This window comes from Carcharodon carcharias, chromosome 2, assembly GCF_017639515.1.
Source record: "Carcharodon carcharias isolate sCarCar2 chromosome 2, sCarCar2.pri, whole genome shotgun sequence".
Lineage (NCBI taxonomy): Eukaryota > Metazoa > Chordata > Chondrichthyes > Lamniformes > Lamnidae > Carcharodon > Carcharodon carcharias.
Genome location: NC_054468.1, coordinates 138,333,267 through 138,355,221, shown reverse-complemented (window position 1 = coordinate 138,355,221; position 21,955 = coordinate 138,333,267). Strand labels below are relative to the sequence as shown.

Sequence of the window (21,955 nt, the reverse complement as noted above, 5' to 3'; positions counted from 1 at the left end):
CATCACTAATTGCCTTTGAAATGTTGCAGTCCTTGTGATGTAGATCTACTCAAGGTGGTGTTAAATAGGGAGTTCCACCATTTTGACTAATTGATGATGACAGAAGAACAATATGTTTCCAAATCGGGATGGCGTGTGCCTTGGAGGGGAACTCACTGTTCTGCTAGGCAGAAAAGTTTACAGGTTTGGAAGATGCTGTCAAAGAAGCCTTAGCAAATTACTGTAGTGCATTTTGTAGAAACCTTGTTATGCCAGTGATGGAAGGAGTGAGTGTTTAAAAGGATGGATGATTTGCTAATCAAGCAGGCTTCCTTGACCTGGATGGTGTCAAGCTTCTTGAGTGGTGTTAGAGCTGAACTCATCCAGGCAATCATCATCACACTCCTGAATTGTGCCTTGTAGATGATGGAAAAGCTTTGAAGAGTCAGAAAGTGAGTCATTGCCACAAAATGCCTAGCTTCTGATTTGTTTTTGTAGCCATAATATTTATGTGACTAGTCTGTTTAAGTTTCTGGTTAATGGTGAACCCCGGGATGTTAACGGTGGGGGATTCAGGAATGGTAATGCCATTGAATGTAAAAGGGAATTGGTTATTGTAATATATAAGAAAATCAGTTGGTGAAGGATAGAATTAGATGCAATATTTACACACTTTTATAAGCATTTATTTGCATTTGCACATTACAAAGGGACACAAGTGAATCTCCAGTTAATGCCCACCACTTGTATACAAGTAAACATAATTGACATACAATTAAGTTAGACTTTCACTTGTTTAAGATGGCCATTGCTTGCCACTTGTGTGGTGTAAATGTTATTAGTCACCTATCAGCACAAGCCTAAACATTGCCCAGGTCTTGCTACATGCAGGCCTTATCTGAAGAGTTGTGAATGAACTGAACACCATATAATCATCAATGAACATCCCCACTTCTGATCTTATGATGGAGGGAAGGTCATTGATGAAGCAGTTGAAGATGATTGGACCGGGGGTACCATTTTGAAGAACTCCTGTTGTGATGTCCTGGGGCTGAGATGATTGGCCACCAACAGCCACAACTGTCTTCCTTTGTGATAGGTATAACTCCAGCCTGTGGAGAGTTTCCTCCTGATTCCCATTGACTTCAGTTTTGTGAGGGCTCCTTGATGGCATATTTGGTCAAATGCTGTCTTGATATCAACAGCAGTCACTCTCACCTCTGGACTTCAATTCTTTTGCAACAATGCTGTAATGAGGTCAGGAGCTGGGTGGTCTGGTGGTACACAAACTGCGCATGGGTGAGCAGATTATTGGTATTCAAGTGTTGCTTGATAGCACTGTTGACAACATCTTCCATTACTTTGCTGATGATTAAGAATAGACTGGGTGGGGCAGTAATTGGCTGGATGAGATTAGTCCTGCTTTTTGTAGACAGGACATACCTGGGCAATTTACTATATTCTATGGTGGATGCCAGTGTTGTAGCTGTACTGGAACAGCTTGGCTAGAGGCATGGCTATTTCAGGGGCACAAATCTTCAGCACTATAGTTGAGAGGTTGTCAGAGTTCATAAACTTTGCTGCATCCAGTGGGCTCACCATTTTTTGATATCACATGGAGTGAAATGAATTGGTTGAAGACTGGTATCTGTGATGGTAAGGATCACATGAGCAGGCTGAATAAATCATCAATTGGCTTTTCTGGCTGAAGATGGTTGCAAATGCCTCAGCCTTATCTCTTGCACTCGTGCTGAGTTCTGCTCTCATGAAGCCTCCTCTTCTCATTAGTTGTTTAATTGTTCACCACCATTCATGACTGAATGTAGCAGGACTGCAGAGCTTTGATCTGATCTGTTAGTTATAGGGATCACTTAGCTAGCCCTGTGTTCATCTCGATATAGTCCTGAGTTGTAGCTTCACCAGGTTGATACCTAATTTTTAGGTATACCTGCTGCTGCTCCTGGTATCCTCTTCTGCAGTCCTATATATCTGTCTGTCTTTTTGAGAACTTTCTGTTTTTATATAATAGAGTTTTTAAAATAGTTGCAACTGAAGCATCTCTCACCAAAATTCAAAATGGAGTACTACACACCAAAATTTCTGGGTTCCATGCAGTCAAAAAAAAGCAAGTTTCCTCCTAGGGAGGGTCAGGGATCTTTGGAAAATTCATTGGAATTTTATGCCACACGAAGTGTCACCTTTAGAGCAGAGATCTTCCTGGAGAGGAAAGTAAGCCCTGGCCTCTTTTCTCCACTACCAAACATCTCCTTAAACTTCTCTCCCTGCCCCGTCATCCTCACTTTTAATAACAAATAAAACTGACGGACCTCTTTGTCAGTAAAAGTGAGACCACCTGATCAGTTGCCTCTACTTCCCCATCCTAACCCTGAACCTGTGCCTTTCTTTAGTTCCTTGTCATTTCCTCTCTTGCCCTCTCTGAAATCTTGTCCATGGGATCTACCTCCTACTTCCTTGATCCCATGTCTACTGAACTGCTGACTACTCAACATTCTTTATAGTTGGTTGGTACTACAGAACTTGAGTGTTGCTGAAAAAAGACACATGTCTAAGCTTTTCCTCTTGCACTCATCAGGACACTTGCAAGAATATCTATGTAAGAGGGAAAACAACAATTTATACTGTATATGAGGAGAGTGCTGATTGGTTGACAAGTGACATTGTCATGGAGAATGTATCACTGATGGTGACTGGCAGTTAACTGCCAAGCATTGTTTGAAATTTAAACCAGGCAGCTTGACCTTGATTGGTCAAGGCATTGCCCTGAGGAATAAGTCAGCAAATGGCTGTCACTTATTTTGTTTAGCTGAAACAGACGCAATATTCTTTCTGTCTGCAAAGAACAGGGCGCTGTGTATTAATAATTGTAGCTTCCAGTACACGCGAGTGCACCACATTGCAAGCCCAACTGACAATCTTAAATTGGTTGTCAGCGTAATTCTTAGCACATTGAAAATTATTTAGCAAATGTTGTTCAATCTCAGAGTCATATCTAATGTTGGACACTGTGTTTTGAGTTTTGCAAGCACATGCTGGTTGGGTACGGTCTGTACCCTGCCCATTGCAAAAGCGACTGGGACATGCTGTTTGATACGATTCGCCAGTCTTTGGGATGTACGGCCTACATACCTACATACATGTCCTTTCTTCAGCCCATCTGCTGCTGAACCTGTATTCCAGAAAGTTTCATCACATGCCCTCAAATGTCTAACCATCCCTTCCCCCTACTTCTGCATCAATCATTCAGTAATGATGGCTACAATACTCACAACCTTCTGTGTGCCAGAAACTGATCTGTCTATTGCACTGATTTTAAAAGATGGCACGTGCACCAGCCATGTCCGAATTACATCATGGGTGCATAGCGGCCCTGCTATTTTTTGTGAGTCTAATTGGAGTGAAAAAAGAGAATAAAATATCCCTACGGTTTTTCATCCAGATTGGCTGTAGGAATGCCAGGAAAATTGGGGGGTGGAGGGGCATGGTGGTGGAGAAATCTGATTGCTCCTGTTCTCAGCCTCGGGGGTTGCAATTCACTGTTAGCCATTGCCCAGTCCCACTGATTCAGGCAGCATGTAAATTATGAGGCCACCCCCCCCACCTCCAATTGGTCCAGGCAATGGAACTGTTGCTTGAGGGTGTCAATGATCTGTTCCATGATGTTGCTTGTTGCTGAATAGCTGCATAGGCATGTTGTCCTCATGTGGTCAGGTGCTGGAGGGGAGTCTTGAACATGTGTACAGAGGGTGCCCCTTGTCTCCAAGCAGTCAGCCTTTGGTTTGTTGTGGTGGTACAAAGATGGTGGGAACAGCTGACTGCCACAGGCTGAAGGTGTTGTAGCTAATGCCATGATAAGAAGCATTCACCAACATGATGTTCCCAGGTGTGGTTGCATACCAACTTCATGTTGATGGACTAGTAGTCCTTGCAGTTCCTGTACCTCTTGCCATTTATAAGTGGGGCCTGCAGAACAATGTGTGCACAGTCGATGATGCACTACATCATTGGGAATTCTGCTACCCTGGCAAAGCCTTATGCCTGCTCCTCTCTGATAAAAGAGGTGATGAAGTTCTTTCACCAGCCATACAGGGCCTCTGTCATCTCTCTGATCTACTGTTGGATGACAAAATGGGAATTGTTAGCTTTGTCTCCAGCATCTGCCTGGAAGTATCCAATCTCTGTAGAAGTTGAGGGCAATGGTGACTTTGACAGCTGCAGGCAGTGCCACCCTTGCCCTAGAGTGTGGCTCCAGGTACTGTTGAAGGAGGTGACACAGTTTAATGACCACCTCTTTGCTGAATTGTAGGTGTCTCAATCATTGTTCCTGGCTGAGGTGAAAGTAGAATTGATCCTTGAAAACCCTTGGTAGGTGGGGCCTTCTATACAGAGCCCTCTTTTTTTCTTCCTCCGCAGCCTGTGCTCCATGTCTCTATCGCATTGCAATCCAAGAAGAACTGCAATTATAGACCCCATAAGGCCAAAACATTTTCTGTACACAGAGTAGAAAACTCCTCTGACTGCCCTGTCAAGATACCATTGCCTTCAAAATCCAAGAAGTCACCAAAATTCACCAATAATACATCACAGAACTTCCACAAACTTTGCGAGAGCAAGAGTATGTCAAAAACACCTCACCTGCAAGTTGGATGGCAGGTCCTATAAATAATGTTCACATGTTCAGCTGGGATTGTTTATGACTTGGCGTTAACCAGACCTGCTTGTTCCAGATTGGCAGAACTTGCATCAAGTCAAACTGGACATCACATTCCACTCACTGTTAAAGCTAGTGCCTTTATCAGCATAGCATGCTGCATGGACCACACGAGTGGTGGCTATAAGAAGTGTGTGCTTCATTGTCAGCAACTTTGGATTCTGTAGAGTTGCCTCCAGTGGTGCTATGGAACCAAACTTTTCAGCCTTAATTTTTAATCTTGGGAGTCTCCAGGATAATCCAGGAGGGTTGGTAACCCTAGCTGAAACCCTCATTTATGCCTTTGTCATTACTAAACTTAATAATAATTCTCTCTGGCCTCCCATCCTTCACTCCCTGTAAACATCAGGTGAGCCATACCTATCAAATCAACTGTCCATATGCACCCTACCCAATTTGCCTATCCGGGTGTATAAAGGGTGGTCAATCCTTGGCCATCCATTTTACAGGATCTACAAATATTGAAAATCTAACTCATGATTTGAAATGGGAAACTATATTGTTTATAAGGGTGAGCACGTTTCTGTGGACAGAAGCAATGAATGTGGATAATATTGTTGTAATTCCTTTGCTGACAAATCTTTAATCTACATGTTTATCACCTCATGTGAAACATATGAATTTAAGAACAGGAGTAGGCCATTCAGCCCCTCTAGCCTGCTCTGCTATTCAATAAGATCATGGCTGATGTGATTGTGGCCTTAACTCCACATTTTGCCTACCCAGTTAACCTTATATTCTTGACTAACAAGGGTGTCAATCTACCACTACCTTTACCACTCTCTGCGGAAGAGAGTTCCAAAGATGCATGACCCTCTGAGAGAAAAAATTTCTTCTCATCTCTGGCTTAAATGGGAGACCTCTTATTTGTAAACAGTGTCCCCTAGTTCTAGTCTCTTCCACAAGGGGAAATATCCTTTCAGCATCCACCATGTCAAGTCCCTTCAGGATCTTATATGTTTCAATAAGATCACCTCTCAATCTTCAAAACTTCAATGGGTACAGGCCCAGCCTGTCCAACCTTTCCTCATAAGATAACCCTCCCCCATCCCAGGTATCAGTCAAGTGAACCTTTTCTGAACTGTTTCTAACCTATCTATATCCTTTCTTAAATAAGGAGACCAAAACTGTACACTGTATTCCAGATGTGGTCTCACCAACGCCTGTACAAATGTAGCAAAACACCCCTACTTTTATATTCCATTCCCCTTGCAATAAATGGCAACATTCCATTTGCCTTCCTAATCAGTTGCTGTATCTGCATATTAACCTTTCCTGATTCACATACCAGGATACCCAGATCCCTCTGTACCTAAGAGTTCTTCAATCTCTCTCCATTTAAATAATATGCTATTTTTCTATTCTTCCTGCCAAAGTGGACAAGTTCACATTTTCCTACATTATACTGCAGCTGAAGAATTTTTGCCCACTCACTTAACCTGTCTGTGTCCCCTTGTAGACTCCTTATGTCCTCTTGACAACTTACATTCCTAACTATCTTTGTGTCATCAGCAAATTTAGCAGCTATACATTTGGTCCTTTCATCCAAGTCATCAATTACAAATTGTAAATAATTGAGGTCCCAGCACTGATCCCTGTGGCACGCCACTTGTCACATCTTGCCAACCCAAAAATTACCCATTTATATGCCTAGTCTCTGTTTCTTGTTAGTTAACCAATCCTCTGTCAATGCTGATATGTTATCCCCTACACCATGAGCTCTTATTTTGCATAGAATCCTTTGACATGGCACCTTGTCAAATGCCTTCTGGAAATCCCCAGATTCCCCTTTATCCACATTGCTTGTTATTTCCTCAAAAAAACTCCAATAAATTAGTCAAAGATGATTTCCCTTTCACAAAACCACATTGACTCTGCCTGATTGCATTGAGATTTTCTAATAGTGCCCTGCTACAACCCCCTTAATAGATTCCAGCAATTTTCCCACAACAGATGTTAAGCTAACTGGCTTGCAGTTTCCTGCTTTCTGTCTCCCTCCTTTCTTGAACAGAGGAATTACATTCACTATTTTCCAATCTGATGGGACTTTTCCAGAATTAAGGGAATTTAGCAAAATGAAAACCAATGCATTCAGCTGTTTTAAGATCCTAGAATGAAGCCCATCAGGACCTGGGGATTTGTCAGCTTTTAGTTCTAATAATTTTCTCAGTACCCCTTCCCTGGTGATTGTTTTAAGTTCCTCCCTTCCTTTCACCTCCTGATTCACAATTATTTATGGAATGTTATTTGTATCCTCTACAGTGAAGAAAGACAAAAAGTATTTGTTCAATTCATCTGCTATTTCCTTATTTTCCATTATTAATTCCCCATTCTCACTCTCTAGAGGACCAACACTCACTTTACTTATTATTTTCCTTTTTAAGCACCTGTAGAAACTCTTGCTATCTGTTTTTATATTTCTAGCTAGATTTCTCTCATGCTCTAAATTCTCCCTCCATATTAATCTTTTCATCATTCTTTGCTGTTCTTTATATTCTGTCCAATCTTTTGACCTGCCTCTCAACTTGCAGAATTATATGCTTTTTCTTTCAATTTGATACTAACTTTAACTTCCTTAGATAGCCATGGATGGTGTGTTCCTCCCTTACAGTCTTTCTTTCCCACTGGAATGTATATTTTCCAAGCATTCTGAAATATCTCCTGAAATGTCTGCCACAGCACCTCTGCTGATGTATCCCATAACCTAATTTCTCAGTTCACTTTAGCCAGCTCTGTTTTCATGCCCCCATAATTTAAGTTTAAAACATAATTCTTAGATCTACTCCTCTCTCCCTCAAACTGAATGTGAAATTCAATCATAGGCTGGACATCTCCACTGCTCCACTTACCAGCCTCGCATTTGAACCATCGATAAACTTTCAGATTCTTATCCTCACCTTCAAATCCCTCAATGATCTCTGGTGTCCCCTAGCCATGTGTCCCTCTGCCCTCTTTGGATTTCCACCTTCAGTCTTTCAGCCTTGTCACTGCCCAATGCATTCAGAGATTTAGAAAACTAGCTCTGAAGCAGAATTTATCATTGCCAGTGGCAGCAACATTTTAAGGTAAATGCAACATAATTTTCTCACAGATTGGCAACTAGGTTTCGTATTCAAATGAATTGTTCAGACAAGGTGTTTGATGAAAAGAGTTGCCTGTAAGTTGTCTGTTAGGCAGGTGGTGCTGTCCGCGATTGGGTCCGCTCCACCATTTTGCGTGGGTGGGCCAATTAAACCTGCCCAGCATGAATCGCAGCTCCTGAGGACAGCGGGAGTGGGCAGGCAGTGACGGGACTGAACGACCGCTGGGTCGACTGGTGAACCGGCAGCCTGTTTTAAAAGGCTGCTGCAGCCTTTCAAAAGCTGTGAATCATGGGCAGTGGAAGGGCTCCCCGGAGCACTTCTGGAGAGCAGGCCAGGCAGGAGGGTAGGGCAGGGAGCACTGTGCTCCTCATTTTTCTGATGATTGCCTTGCTGCACTCCTCGAAGAGGTGGCAGCGCGGCGGGAGGTGCTTGTACCCCAGGGCGGGAGGAGGAGTTCCCCCACATGACCAAATGTGCCTGGGAGGAGGTTGAGGAGGTCATGCGCTCCCAGGGCATGATGCAACACATCTGGATCCAGTGTCACAAGCGCTTCAACGACCTGTTGCACTCAGGAAGGGTGAGTACCATGTTGGCATTGGTCACAACCCAGAAGGTAGGCTTTCCTCTCTGGTGCCCCCCACCCCCAAATCTGAGTGTAGTGACTGCATTGAATCATTGACGGCATGTGTCCTTTGCTGGGTGGGCCAGCAGATATTGCCCATGCTGAGGTCACCCTAAGAGGGCGGTGAAGAGATGGGTTCTGCACCCACAGCATGTGGTGCACTGAGACCAACATTACTGTTTTGGGGGCAACCTGGAGGAGCTGAACCTAGGCGCAGTGCTGGAACTCCAGGATATGTCAAAGTCAGGGTGATGACATGCTGAGAGGGGAGCTTCAAGGTGGCGTGGCACCGATCGATCTGCTGTCCTTTTCACTCCATGTGCTTGCGCCTCCTTGCTATGGAAGGTTAGACCATGTGGTGCCTATTGTGATGTAGGCAGCATTTGGTCAAGTGGGTGGAGTGGGGTGGGGTGGGGACAGGCCTAGCATCTTTGTGAGAGTGTTCAGCAGCAGCGGGATGATGAGGCACTGAAGCCCTGCAATGTCCCACTCTGGTTGGGGTGGGCGGTCCTTGAAGAGAGTCCAGGTACAAGTAGCATTAATCAATGCTTTTCTCTCCTTTTCCGGAGAAGAATGCACATAATGCCACCGAGTGGGCGAGGACTGGCATAGGGCCGGCCCAGGTGACGATTCTCAGCTGCTTCGAGCAGGAGGCCCTAGATTTGGAGAGGTGCCATGTCCACTGGTGTCAGTGAGGCTGGGGTGCCACGGACAGGTATGTACGCCCAGCAGTAAGGCCACCATCGTTCTCTCAACAGCCATAGCAGTGCTGAATGTTCAATGATTGAAGTCTGCAACATGGCTTGACCATTCCTTATGGAAGGATGAGTGCATAATGATCTGGGGGACAGGGATGCACTTTGTCATTGCCTCCACATTAACTGATCCAATGTCCTTGTTCTTCCTTTCCGCATCAGCGGAGTAGGGCTGGGAGGAGGAGCTGCAGGAGCCCCCTCTCACGCCTGAGGGCCCTGAAGTCATGGACTCACCTGCGTCACACCATCTCTGCCAGGCAGGCACCAGAGCAAATACTAGCACCTCAGTGGGAATTAGAACATCAGCTAGTGTCCTGAGGCACAGCGATGAGGGCACTTCACAGTCACTGGAGAAGCTGACAGAGACAGAGAGTGCCTATGGCGCCAGCCATTGGAGGATTGCAGGGGACAAGGCTCGTGCTCAGTCAGTGCCTGATGATGTGCTTCTGGAGTCGTCTGCAACACAGCAAATGCAGGAAATGCGGTAGGGTGTGCGAGAGCATCTGGTGGAGACACATGAGGCCATGTTTGGCTTGGTGTCCATGGTGGAGGAGTCTACACGGAATATTGCCGAAGCAACGAGCCTCATGTCCGAGCACCATGCGTCCTCCATGGGCGCTCAGACCAGCAAGCCTCACATCAACATTGACCTCAGCTGATCAGTGCCAGTGTAGGAGATGATCTGGGCACCAAGTTTCCTAGCTCGATGCCCATCCATCCACGGTGAGCAGCGAGGTCCAAAGCGACCTCACATCAGCACAGTAGCTGCCTGTCGTCTCTGCAGGCTCCTCTCAGGATGCTCTGGATGAGGGCGGCAGCTGCTGTGCCCCTCTATCAGTGGCCATTGCATCCGATGAGACTGCGACGACTGGGGAGATGCCAACTGTGGGACTGTCAGCTCCCTCCCAAGCGGGGCCAACACAGGCCCCACAGGCCAGAGGACGAATGCTAAGGTCAGCGAGGCCAACAGAACAGCAGAGTCAGCAGGCTGTCTCAGATGCCACTCTCAGTGAGGGGGTAGCACCCAAAGGCATAAATATAAGACACATTAGGCACACCACGGGTTTATCATTGGTGCTTTTGTGTTGGCTCGCAATGAGGTTTTTATGAGTTGGTGTGATTTTTAACATCTTTTTCATTTTGTTTCATTAATTTTCTTTGGTTGCAAAAATAAGTTCAGACATGTAACCATGGCTGAGGTTGCCTCTTTTGTCCTGCCGGTGGATGGTTTCAAATTGTGTATTGTGTGCTTTGTGGGACATTCAGCTTTATTAACAAGGACCTTAGTTAATGTTCTTAACCAGGCAAATTTTGCACTTAGGTCTCGAATATGAAGCATACAGCCCAGGCTTGTCCTGGAGATCCATATGTGTGTGCTAGCTGAAGGTTTGTTGGATTAAAGCTTCCTGGGTGTCCCTGCCTCCCTGGAGTATGCCCGGGTCAGCATCTACCCCCTCAGTATTTCCCTGTGCATGCTCATCCTCAGACTCACTCCTGGACTCATCGTGTGCATCCGCAGCCAATGCATCTACGTCTTCATCGTCCTCAGTGTCCCCCCTTTCCAGCGCAAGATTGTGGAGAGCACAGCATGCAACCATTGTCAGCAACATATAATCTGGAGGGCACCCTCTGAGCAGTCCAGGCATCGGAAGCATACCTTGAGAAGACCAATGGCTCTCTCCACCACAGCCCTCTGTTCTTGAATGGCGGAGAGGCATCACAGCCATCTTCTGACGGGATAGGCCTTGTCACCCAGCAGCCATCCATCCAGCTGGGCTGAAGCACTGAAGAGCCCCAGCACCTGGGAGTGTCTGAGGATATAGGTGTCATGGGAGCTGCCTAGGTACCTTGCACAGATTTGAAGAATCACCATCCTGTGATCACACACTATCTGCACGTTCATGGAGTGGAAGCCTTTTTTGTTGACGAAGGCACCGGGCTCGCTTGCTGGTGCCTTGATGACCACGTGTGCAGTCTATTGCACCCTGGATGCGGGGGAAGCCAGCAATGGCCACAAAGCCTCTGGCTCGCTGTGTCTGGCTTACCTGGTTCCAACGATAGAGGATGAAGATCATTGCACACCTAAACAGAGCATCTGTAACCTGCTCGACACAAGTGTAGACAGCTGATTGGGAGACTCCGCAAAGATCACCCACTGACCCCGGAAGGAGCTAGAGGCATAGAAGTTGAGGGCAGCTGTGACCTTTAGAGTCACTGGCCTGGGGTGTCCATCCACATAGTTAGCGGAGATCTGAGGCCCAATCATCTGACAGATATAGTTGACTGTCTCCCTTGAGAGATGGAGCCTCCTTCGGCACTGCACCTCAGACATTTTGAGGTAGCTGCTTCGCCATCTGTATACCCTGGCAGCAGGATAGTGGTGTCTTCTGCAGCCCCTTCCGCCTTAGACTACCTCTTGGCCCTGCAGCCCTGGTGCCTGTGCCTGACCTCCCAAAGGTGGGTCCCCTGGAGGCAGCCTGTGCATTCCTGGCCTCCTCCCCCTTTTAGCCCTCCCATCCTCCTCAAAGAAGGTGCCTTCAGTTGAGAGTTCAGCTCCCATTTCCAGGCTAAGGGAAGGCTTCCTGAAACATGCAGGCCCAAAAACAGATTCCTCTCTGCAGAGTGCTGACCTGAAGGGTGTGAGATCAGACCAAGCAGCTGGTATGCATTTTGAAATATTGCAGATCACACAGGCAAGTATAAGAAACTTTGAAACATCAATATTTGACAGAGCACACTCGCGACCCCACTGAGCCCTCTTACCCTGCCAGTGGATGAGGTTTATACAAATATGTCCTACTCGCCTGCTCGTTGCACCCGTGCATTGACCTGGAGATTGCATGGGTGCTGAAAAATCGCGGTTGATTGACACATCCAGGGCCTTAAGTGGCCTGTTAATTAATGGTGGACAGGCATAGGACAGCATCATGCACTCGCCCAACGGAATATTGCGATGGCACGCGGTGATGTCAGGACGCTCACTCAACGTCACTGCGCTTCATTTTATGTGTGTGTGTGCGGGGCCTGCTCCTGCCCCCGCACGCCAACGGGAAAATTCTGCCTTATGTGTTTGTATGTGTGTGTTTCTTAAGTGGATTAAAGCCAGCTTGTCTGGGTGCTTTGATGTATAGTAGTTTTGAAATGTTAATTAGATAAATCTAAGAATGATAAAAGGTAAAGTTTACATTTACGTTTGTTGAATAAAGCATTCAAGATTGGGTGTAAAATCTTGCACTTGGCTGGAATACGCCAAATGGGTGGAATGAAAGGATTATTGTGAGGAGATGTAACATTAAAAGCCTGGTGATATAATGGAAAATTTACATTCAAAGGAAAAGCTAGGTAAAAACTGAAAGGAGTTTGTGTGTGTGTGTGTAAGGCAAAGGCGTTTAAGATCTAACCAGCCTGTAAGCCTACAACTGTGTCTGCAAAGGAACCAAATTGCAAGGAACCTCATTTTGAATTCATAAGATCAAATGTGCTTTGCCTGGTGCCTTTTTAAAGTCTATGGTCAGGATTTCCCGGTTGGCAAGCGAGGGACTGGGCCTGCTCGCCGACCCGTAAAATGACACAGGATGACATCGGGCAGAACTCCTGACATCACTCTGCCTCATTTCAATTTTCAGGTCGGTGGGGGCTCAGCCAAATCAGCTGTGCGCCCACCAACTTGTTAATGGCCTATTGAGGCCATTGACAAAATAAGTAAAGTGATTAGTGGACCTGCCCGTCCAACCTTAAGGTTGGTGGGCAGGCCGGGAGCATGGAAAAAGCATGAAACCTCATCCACGGGTGGGATGAGGTTTCATGTAGGTTTATAAAAACTTAATTAAATTGTATTTAAAAGTGGTGGACATGTCTCAACCCATGTGACAGTGTCACATGAGGGGACATGTCAGTGAATTTTTTTTTCTTGTTTTTAAGGTTTTTTATTGTGGAGCCGATTTCCCTGAGGCAGCACTTAGCCTCAGGGAGATGAGTGTGCTCTTTCAAGAAAGAATGCGCTCTCACCTCAGGGAACCCCCCCCCACCCGCACAGGGAGTGTAAAGCACTTCCTTGTGGACATCACACTAGGCGGGCCTTAATTGGCCCGCCCACGTAAAATGGCGGGATGCCCCCAATCGGGGGCATCAGTTGGAGGTACGCCTCTGCGTGCCTTCTCCTGAACTTGACCCCGATGGGAAAATTCTGCCCTATGGGTTATTGTTGCCTTGCTGAAGATATACCTGGGAGTGATTAATTTGGGGATTTGTTTAAAAGATATTATGGTAGTAATTTATAGGCATGTGTATGTGTTTAATTTGTTGTTAAATTAATGAAAGTTTAATTTAGTTTTATATAAAAACCCTCTTGAGGCTTGGTGGTCTTATTCCTGAATTCAAAGCTGCATTTCAAACATGCTTATTGAAAATATAGGTTATGACAGTTGTTCAAGTTTCCCTCTGGGATTTGAATAACTCAGCCTTTACCAACTGCTGTGTCATAACACGAGTACCAAACTAACATCTACTGATGCACATATGGGATGCGTGCATGTACTTATATTCTCAAAGAACAGCACATGCGTCATGCAGAAAGCTGCTGGCATTGTGAAAGATGGTGCAACTATGCACATCAAATTTGCACCCATAAGACACTACTAGATTTAGTGATGAGTAATGAACCAGAATTAGTTAACAATCTGACTGTGATTATAATATAATTAAATTTGATAGCAGATTTGAGCAAAAGAAGCCAGAGTCACAAACCAAGATTTTAAATTTAATTAAGTCAAGCTTAGAAGGAATGGAACATAAATTGACCACAGGAAACTGAGCAGAGCTGTTAATGGATAAACCTTCAGGCTAATATTGGGATGTGTTGAATGAAGTATTTAGTACAATACCGAAATAGTACATACTCCTAAAAGGCACAGTTTCACTTGTACAGTTAAACAACAATGGTCAACAAATGAGATAAGAGAGAGTATCAAGCTAAAAGACAAATATAAGGACAACAGATTGGGATAGCAACAAAGTCATGCAAATGAAAATAAGAGGCATAAAAAGGAATATAAAAATCTTGCAAGAGACAACGGTAATATTAAAAGTTTTTATAAATATATTAAGAGAAAGGGAATGGCAAGGAGGCATGTGGATGCATTAAAGGCAGATTAAATGAATGAACAAAACTGTGACAGATGGAGTTCAATGTGGGAAACTGGGAGGTCATCCACACTGAATTCACAAAAGACAAAGTAGAATATTTCTCTTAATGGTGAAAGATTAGGAATTGTGCAAGTGCAAAGGAATTTGAAAGTTGAGGTATAAAAATCACCCAAGGCTAGTGCACAGGTACAAAACATAATCACAAAGGCTAATGGAGCAGTGTCCTTTTTGCCACCGGCAAATCAGAGGATGCTGTGTTCAAGATTGGGCACAGCACCTCAGCAAGAATATATTGGCATGGAGGGAGATTCACCAAAATTATACTATGGTTTAAGAGATTAAATTGAGGACAGGTTACATAAACTTGACTTGTATCCCCTTTAGTATAGAAGATTGAGGGATGATCTAATTCAGGTGTTTAAAATTATTAAGGGATTCAATAGAGTAGAAAAATAAATTATTTCCTTTTGTGGATGAATCAGAACAAAGCAGCAAATCTTAATTTTAGGATTAAGTCATTCAGGGATCAGGGAGCACATTTTCCAGACAAAGAATAGCAGAATTTTTGACACTGAGATTGACAGATTTCAAGGGTGTCAAGGAATATGGATCAAAGGTGACTATATGAAATTGAGGCATTGATGAAGCATGATCTAATTGAATGGCGGAAAAAGCTTGAGGGGCTGAATGGCCTACTCCTGTTCTAATGTTCCATTTCATACTAATATTTTGTGCTTTAAATGCTGGTCCAGAAAAATTCAGCATCAACACTTTGTTAAGGATTAGTCACTATGTGGCATCTTGTCAATAGTAAATAGATCCATTGAGTAATTTTGCTAAAGGTGAAGGGGTACAAACTTCTATTGAAAGGGCATTACTATAACATCAGCCGGGTTTTAAGGTGTCTTGCCCACCGGTTGGAGAACGGATGGGCGTCCCATGTCACTTTTCTCTGGGAGGCCTGAAGCCATTCTATTCCAATGAGGTGCTTACCTGAGCAACTTTGGACCTCCCTTCCGATCGAGCCCTCAGGAAATTCCACTCCCAAGAGCTGCTGCCTGGTCAGATGTCAGCAACTCTCAAGTATTAGCAGCGCCACTGGGAGCAGTGGCCACTGCCAGTACTCCAGTGGGGCTTTCACCAGGGATCAATAATGGATCCCTGGAGATAGGTGGGTGTTGGCAGGATGGGGATTGCGGGGAGGGGAGTCACTGGCAGGGGTGTGGTGGGGGACCAGAAGCAAGGGCGGGGGGTGACCTGCGAGGCTCCCCTTCCCAATTCCAGGCCTGTCAATCAGGCTCAGAGTGACCGTGAATGAGGGACCTCCTGATAGGACGCTGGAAAACCCCAAAGGGTTTGCTGAACAACCTCCCCAGATAACGAGCCCTCTTCCCCTGCGTTGGTTGAATACCTCCGGTGGCAGGATGAGGCCCTTAAGTGGCCATTCAGTTGGCCTCTGGGCGGGTGCTGCCTGCAAGCCTTCCCAACCGGACTTGATCAGAGGCAGTGGGAGGGCAGCAGGATCTCCGGTCCTTATTCCCTCGCTTAATCATACAGCCCTCCACCCGCAACCCCCACCCTGACCAAACTCACCCAGGGCAGGGGCATTAAATTCCACTCATCATTACCTTTACTTTAAAAAACATAAGAAAGCAAGCACGCAACAGATGTACTTCAGGAACAGTTCCTACAATTGTAGATTTTATTGGTCCTGCTCACAGTTACAAGAAAACACATCTCTAAGGGGTCATTGTTTTCTTTCAGGTGGAGATTGAGAAATTAGACTACCACCATTATCTGCCTCTGTTCTTTGATGGTCTCTGTGATACTACGCACCCATATGACTTCTTTGCACGGCAGGGGATACATGACATGCTGGAACATGGTGGCATGAAGATTCTTCCCGTTATCCCTCAGCTAATCATCCCAATAAAAAGTAAGATTCTGAATTTTAGAATTTTACATTTCCCTCTTGTTAAAAGCACAGTATTTTTCTACATGTAGTCAGCAAAATTAGGGAAAAGGCTGCTTGGTGTAGCACTTGGGGGTCTGATCAATACAACCAGACAGGCCAGTACAAGTTTCCTTCCAATAAACAAAACTTTCATGTAAGGATCCCTCCAATAAATTATACCAAATTTAAATACAGCTTTAATAGTTGCACTTAAAAATATTGTTTCAGATATTTTTGTTTTTTTTTGTCTATTTATTCCCAACATAACACTGAAAAGGTGTGACCCTAACACACTTCCAATTCTGACCTGTTACTGTCCACTAGGTGGTATGCAAGAGCAGCCTGGGTTAACTTGCCCATTAATTGTGCTTCTGCATGTTGGGAAGAGTGAGACGTCCAAGTGTTTATTCCCCCAAATTGTCCTGCCAAGATCAATAGCTCTCAGCCTGTGAATCAGAAGCATAAACCCTCATATTTTCACTCTAGAAAAGTTAAACACTTGTATCATCCCTTGTAATATTGCCAGGGGACGGGCAACCTAATTATATTTGGAGCTGATTCTTGAGGTTCTGAAGCAAAATTCTTTTATTTTCATCTCTTTTGTGAGTACATCCTCTCGCGTGTGCTCCACTTGTATGCCAAGTTCATTTCTGACCCTAAATAACGAAAACTCATCACTATTCTTGGAGGTGCCCATGGGTCTCTTTATTCTCTCTCTCTCTCTACATACAGATCCATGTGTATATTTCTAATTCTCCTGTGTATCTTTTTCTATCTCATATTTCTCTTGCTTGGTTCTTCACTATTTCTGTGGACATCTCTGGTTCTGAATCTATCATTGTGGCTGAAGTTCCCGCATATGTATCTCTCTCTGACACCTTCTTTTCTCGTGTGTCTGAACCTTTCTTTGGTCTGCTGGGAGTAGTCAGCATGGCTCCTCTACTCAGTCAAAGCTACTTCCAAGGCTGAATAGGCCACAGTAGGGTAAGTGTTGCCTTTTCCTTCATTGGATCAGAAGGAACAGGAGTGGTCCTCCGAGCTCCACAAGTGAAATCCTGGTCTCTGCTGCTCTAGGCTCCCGTCCCGTGAGACTCCACTGAAACCTCTGCCTGCCACTCAACTTCCTAGTGGAGAGCTGCCTCCACTTGATCAGCCTGATCTTTCACTGATGATAGTCTGTCAGCTGCCTCTTTACACTCATTTTTCAGGTGAGATGTAAAAAAAAGCCAAAGAGTTAAAATAGTCCAAGCCATGTTGATACTGGCAATCCCCTTTTCTGTCCCATGTCTCTCTCTGCTTATATCTATCTCAGTCAGTTAAGAAAGACAACATAATGGGACTATTTCGCCTGGAGCAGCGAAGACTAAAAATGTTTTTAATTAAGATTCTTAAAACTATGTTCGTTTAATAAGGTGAATAAAGATGTGGTTAAAAATTGATTTGCCTTGGTTTTCAGCTGCAGGGGTTAGAATTTATAGCCTGCTCCCATTGGTTCTGTTGGGGGTAGGATGCGTGTGGATTTCTTGCTGCCATCTCACTTACCTAATAGTACAGTTGAGCTGAGCAACTCCTCAACTGGTGGCCGCCTCTGTGTCAGCAGATAGCCAAGCAGCGTTGTGCTGAGACCATGTGATGCAGCCAGCCTCTTGTTCTTTAAAATAGACTATCCCTCTGAAAGGAAGGCTGTACCAAATTAAAGGAGGCTGTTAACTACTATTGCTGCAATTCTAAACAAGGAAACTGGAACACCAGGGCAATGAGAGACCTCCATGATCATGGATGGGGAACTGGAGTCTTTAGTGATGGAGATGAGAAGGAGACACACCGTAGGTTCCACAGAGGGCTAGGAGGCCATGAAGGACCACTCTAAGAAGAGGCATTACAACTGCAGGCTTTATGTGCACAGGCTATCAAATCCTCTGGCCTCATGGTGAGGATGCAGCAACACACTCTGCCCAATCAAGAAACACTCCCCAGTACTTCCATACAGTGTGCGATAGCAGAAGTCCTTCAAATTCACTTTATCTCCATTTTAGATGCCTATCCTTCTGAATAACATGAGTTGTGGGGCCCTCTTCCAGCAGAACACATAGGGCAGAATTTTATGTTCTGTGGGTGGGCGCTAGCCCAACCTGATTAGGCGTAAAATCATGCAAGATGACATCGGGCAAGCACAATTGTCTACGATTTTTCATGGCTCATCCAACCTTACTGTTGGCGGACAGACAAATCGGTCAGATGGACTTTACGTTTTTCATGAGACCTCATCAAAGGGCGGGATTAAATCTCTGTTAGGAAATAAAATAGAAAGAAATATCTGGGCACAGCATTTTTATGAGGTGTGCTTTCACATGCTTGATTATGATGCATGGAGATTTTTTTGCAGCTTTTTAGAGCTTTTTTTCATTATTTGCAGGTCTGCAGCTCCCTGAGGCAGCTGTCTGTCTACAGGGAGCTCTCTCGCAGCACTCACCTGCACCTGCGATGACATTGTCACCCGCCCTCTTCCTGCCCCCACCCTGGCAGCACTGAGCTTTTCAGCCGCGTTTCATGCTGGCTGGTTATTAATTAGCCAGCCAGTGTGAAATTGCGGTTGGGGGCTGATCGCAGTGGGAGGTGTGTTTCCTAGCCGCTCCTGGGCCTGCCGACCAAAAAATTCTGGCCATAATTTTTGGTGAGTAATGTACAAATGCATTGTATAAATTTGCTTGGTCCAGATTAGAGCAATGGGTGTCACTTCAGTTAATAGGGCTGTGTGACATCAGGATAGCTTCTGTTCAACGACTTCCTGCACACACAGGGGGCACCCGCATGTGTGCCCTTTTCAAGAGGGTGTGCTATGTAGGCTGTGCTGGAAGGACCCACAGAAATGTTATACACAGGAGGCCATTCAGCCCATTGTGTATGCACCAGCTCTCTGAACGAGCAATTCCCTTAGAGCCATTCTCCAGCCTTCTCCACATAACACTGCACATTCTTCCTTTTCAGCTGACTGTCTAATTTCCTTTTGAATGCTTTGTTTGAACCTGCCTCCTTCACCCTCTCAGGCAGTGCATTTCAGGGGTTAATCATTTATATCACTTTTGCTTCTTTTGCCAGTTACTTAAATCTGTGGTCTCTCATTCTCAATCCTTTCTGGAGTGGGAACAGTTTCCCCCTATCTACTGTTCCAGACCCCTCATGATTTTGAATACCCCTATCAAATCTGTCAGCTTTCTTTTCTCCAAGGAAAAATGTCCCAACTTCTCCAATCTATCTTTGTAACTGAAGTTCATCAACCGTGGCATCATTCTTGTAAACCTTTTCTGCACTATCTCAAATGCCCTCACATCCTTTCTAAAGTGTGGTGCCAAAACTGGAAGCAGTACTCCAGCTGAGGCTGAACTGATGTTTCATACCAGTTCAACATAATCTCCTTGCTCTTGGACTCTATGCCCCTATTAATAAAGCCGAGGATACTGTGTGCTTTGTTAACAGCTCTCTCAACCTGTCCTGCCACCTTCAATGACTTATGCACAAATACACCCAGATCCCTCTGCTCCTGCACCCTCTTTAGAGTTGTGCCCTTTATTTTATATTGTCTCTCCGCATTCTTCCTGCCAAAATGAACCTCTTCACATTTTTCAACATTGAACTTCATCTGCCACCTGTCTGCTCATTCTACCAACTTGTTTATATTCTTTTGAAGTTCTACACTGTCCTCCTCACAGTTCACAATATTTCCAAGTTTCGCATCATCCACAAACTTTGAAATTGTGCCCTGTACACTAAGGTCTAGGTCATTAATATATGTCAGAAAAAGTAAGGGTCCTAACACTGACTTCGGGGAAAACTCCACTACAAACCCACCTCCAGCCGGAAAAACATCCATGAACCACTACTCTGTGTTTCCTGTAACTTGCCCAATTTCATATCCATGTTGTTACTATCCTTTTTATTCCATGAGCTATAACTTCGGTCACAAATCTGGTGTGTGACACTGTACCAAATGCCTTTTGAAAGTCCATGTACAACACATCAACAGCATTGTCCTCATCAACCCTTTCTGTTACCCGTTTCAAAAAACTCCAGAAAATTAGTTAAATACTATTTTCCCTTAGGAAATCCATGCTGGCTTTCCTTAATGAACCTGCATTTGTCCATGTGACTATTAATTTTGTCCCAGATTATGAGGGGAATCGTCCCAGATTTGCACTAAGTGCGGTAGTGGGCGGGTAAAACGACATTTTACCCACCGGTCACGATGGCGAGTTTTTACACCATATTGTCCCAAATTCAATTTATTACCTACGCATTCTCAGGAAACATGTCGTTTCCACGGCAGGCAGGCTCTCATTTGCCCGCCAAGCCATCACCTTGCCGCCTCATCATGCTGGGCGCCATATTTAAAGTCCATATTTAAATGTGCACACACATTTCAGTGCCTCCAGCCCATGACAACTGCAGGGAAAATGTCCACAAAAGGTGCCCAGGTTTAATGACATATCACTAGAATGCCATTTGAATGCCATGGAGGCCCTCCATAATGTCTTCTAACCCCACTCTTGCTGCGGAACGCGCAGCGGCTTCACCAATCCAGTGATCAGTGCCAATGCTGCATAGAAGAGGTTGGCCATCCAATGCAGATAGGGGATGAATGATCTCATTCATGCAGCCAGGGTATGGCAACCATCTCATCACTCCAAGTTCACACGCTTAAGCCCATCACACATCCACTGACATCTCACTCACTGCCAGCTCAAGGGACATCATCACCCATTCTTACACACATACCCTCACATGTCAATCTGGCCTCATCTCCTCTGAAGACTGCCTTCTCAGCCCTCACCACCCTGAGGCCACTTGCACAGATCAACATGTGCCCCCCACATATACCCTGGGATACCCTCCTTCCCCAGTATAGCTCTCGCCCTGAAGCCTCTTCCCTTGCTTGAAGCCTCTTCTCCCCCTTCCCCAAGCAAGACCTTGCTCTGTGACCATTGAAAAACCACACACATACGGCTGATCTGGTAGGTAGAGACCAACCGTGAGTCCCCTAAAAATGATGTGCTGCTGTCTGTGAAGCCTGGCACTGATGACTGCTAGTGTTGACCGAAGCAAGGAAGGCAAACAAACGTCAAAGTCCCGAGTGAAGTGCAGCCTGCCAGATGCACGTCACTTATGTGCTGTTGTGAAACATACTGATGTGGGTAGATGATCCAGTGGGGAGGATGAGTCCGGTGGGTTGGCCTTATAATGATACGCTGATGTATCGGCAGGCAAAGCAATCGACATCGTAAAACCAATTTTTGGCTTTCTCACCATATTGTCGGCTCACGTCTCTAAAACTGCCCTATGCCAGTGGGTATGGAAAATTCCCTATGTTTCTAGGAGTTTCCCCACCACCAAAGTTAAACTTACTGGCCTGTAGTTGCTAGGCTTAACTTTACACCTTTTTTGAACAAGGGCATAATGTTTGCAACTCACCAGTCCCCTGGCACCACCCCTGAGTCTAAGGAAGACTGAAAAACGATGGCTAATGTCTCTGCAATTTCCACTCTCACTTCCCTCCATATCCTTGGATGCATCTCGTCTGGTCCTGGTGTCTTCTTAGCTTTAAGCACAGACAGCCTATTAAATACCCTCTCCTTATTAATTTTAAACCCTTATAGTGTCCATAGCCTGAGTAGCATCTTGTTCCTTGGTAAA

At 45.1% G+C, this 21,955-nt stretch overlaps 1 protein-coding gene across 1 annotated transcript in view; it reads left to right on the top strand.

Annotated features, from left to right (window-relative positions):
- LOC121274496 (parkin coregulated gene protein homolog) overlaps positions 1 to 21,955 on the top strand; it is a 510,838-nt gene that overhangs the window by 338,760 nt on the left and 150,123 nt on the right. The window contains exon 3 of the mRNA XM_041181839.1: positions 16,078 to 16,249. Within this exon, the coding sequence (XP_041037773.1) occupies positions 16,078 to 16,249 (172 nt within the window). The remainder of the gene's footprint in view (positions 1 to 16,077; positions 16,250 to 21,955) is intronic.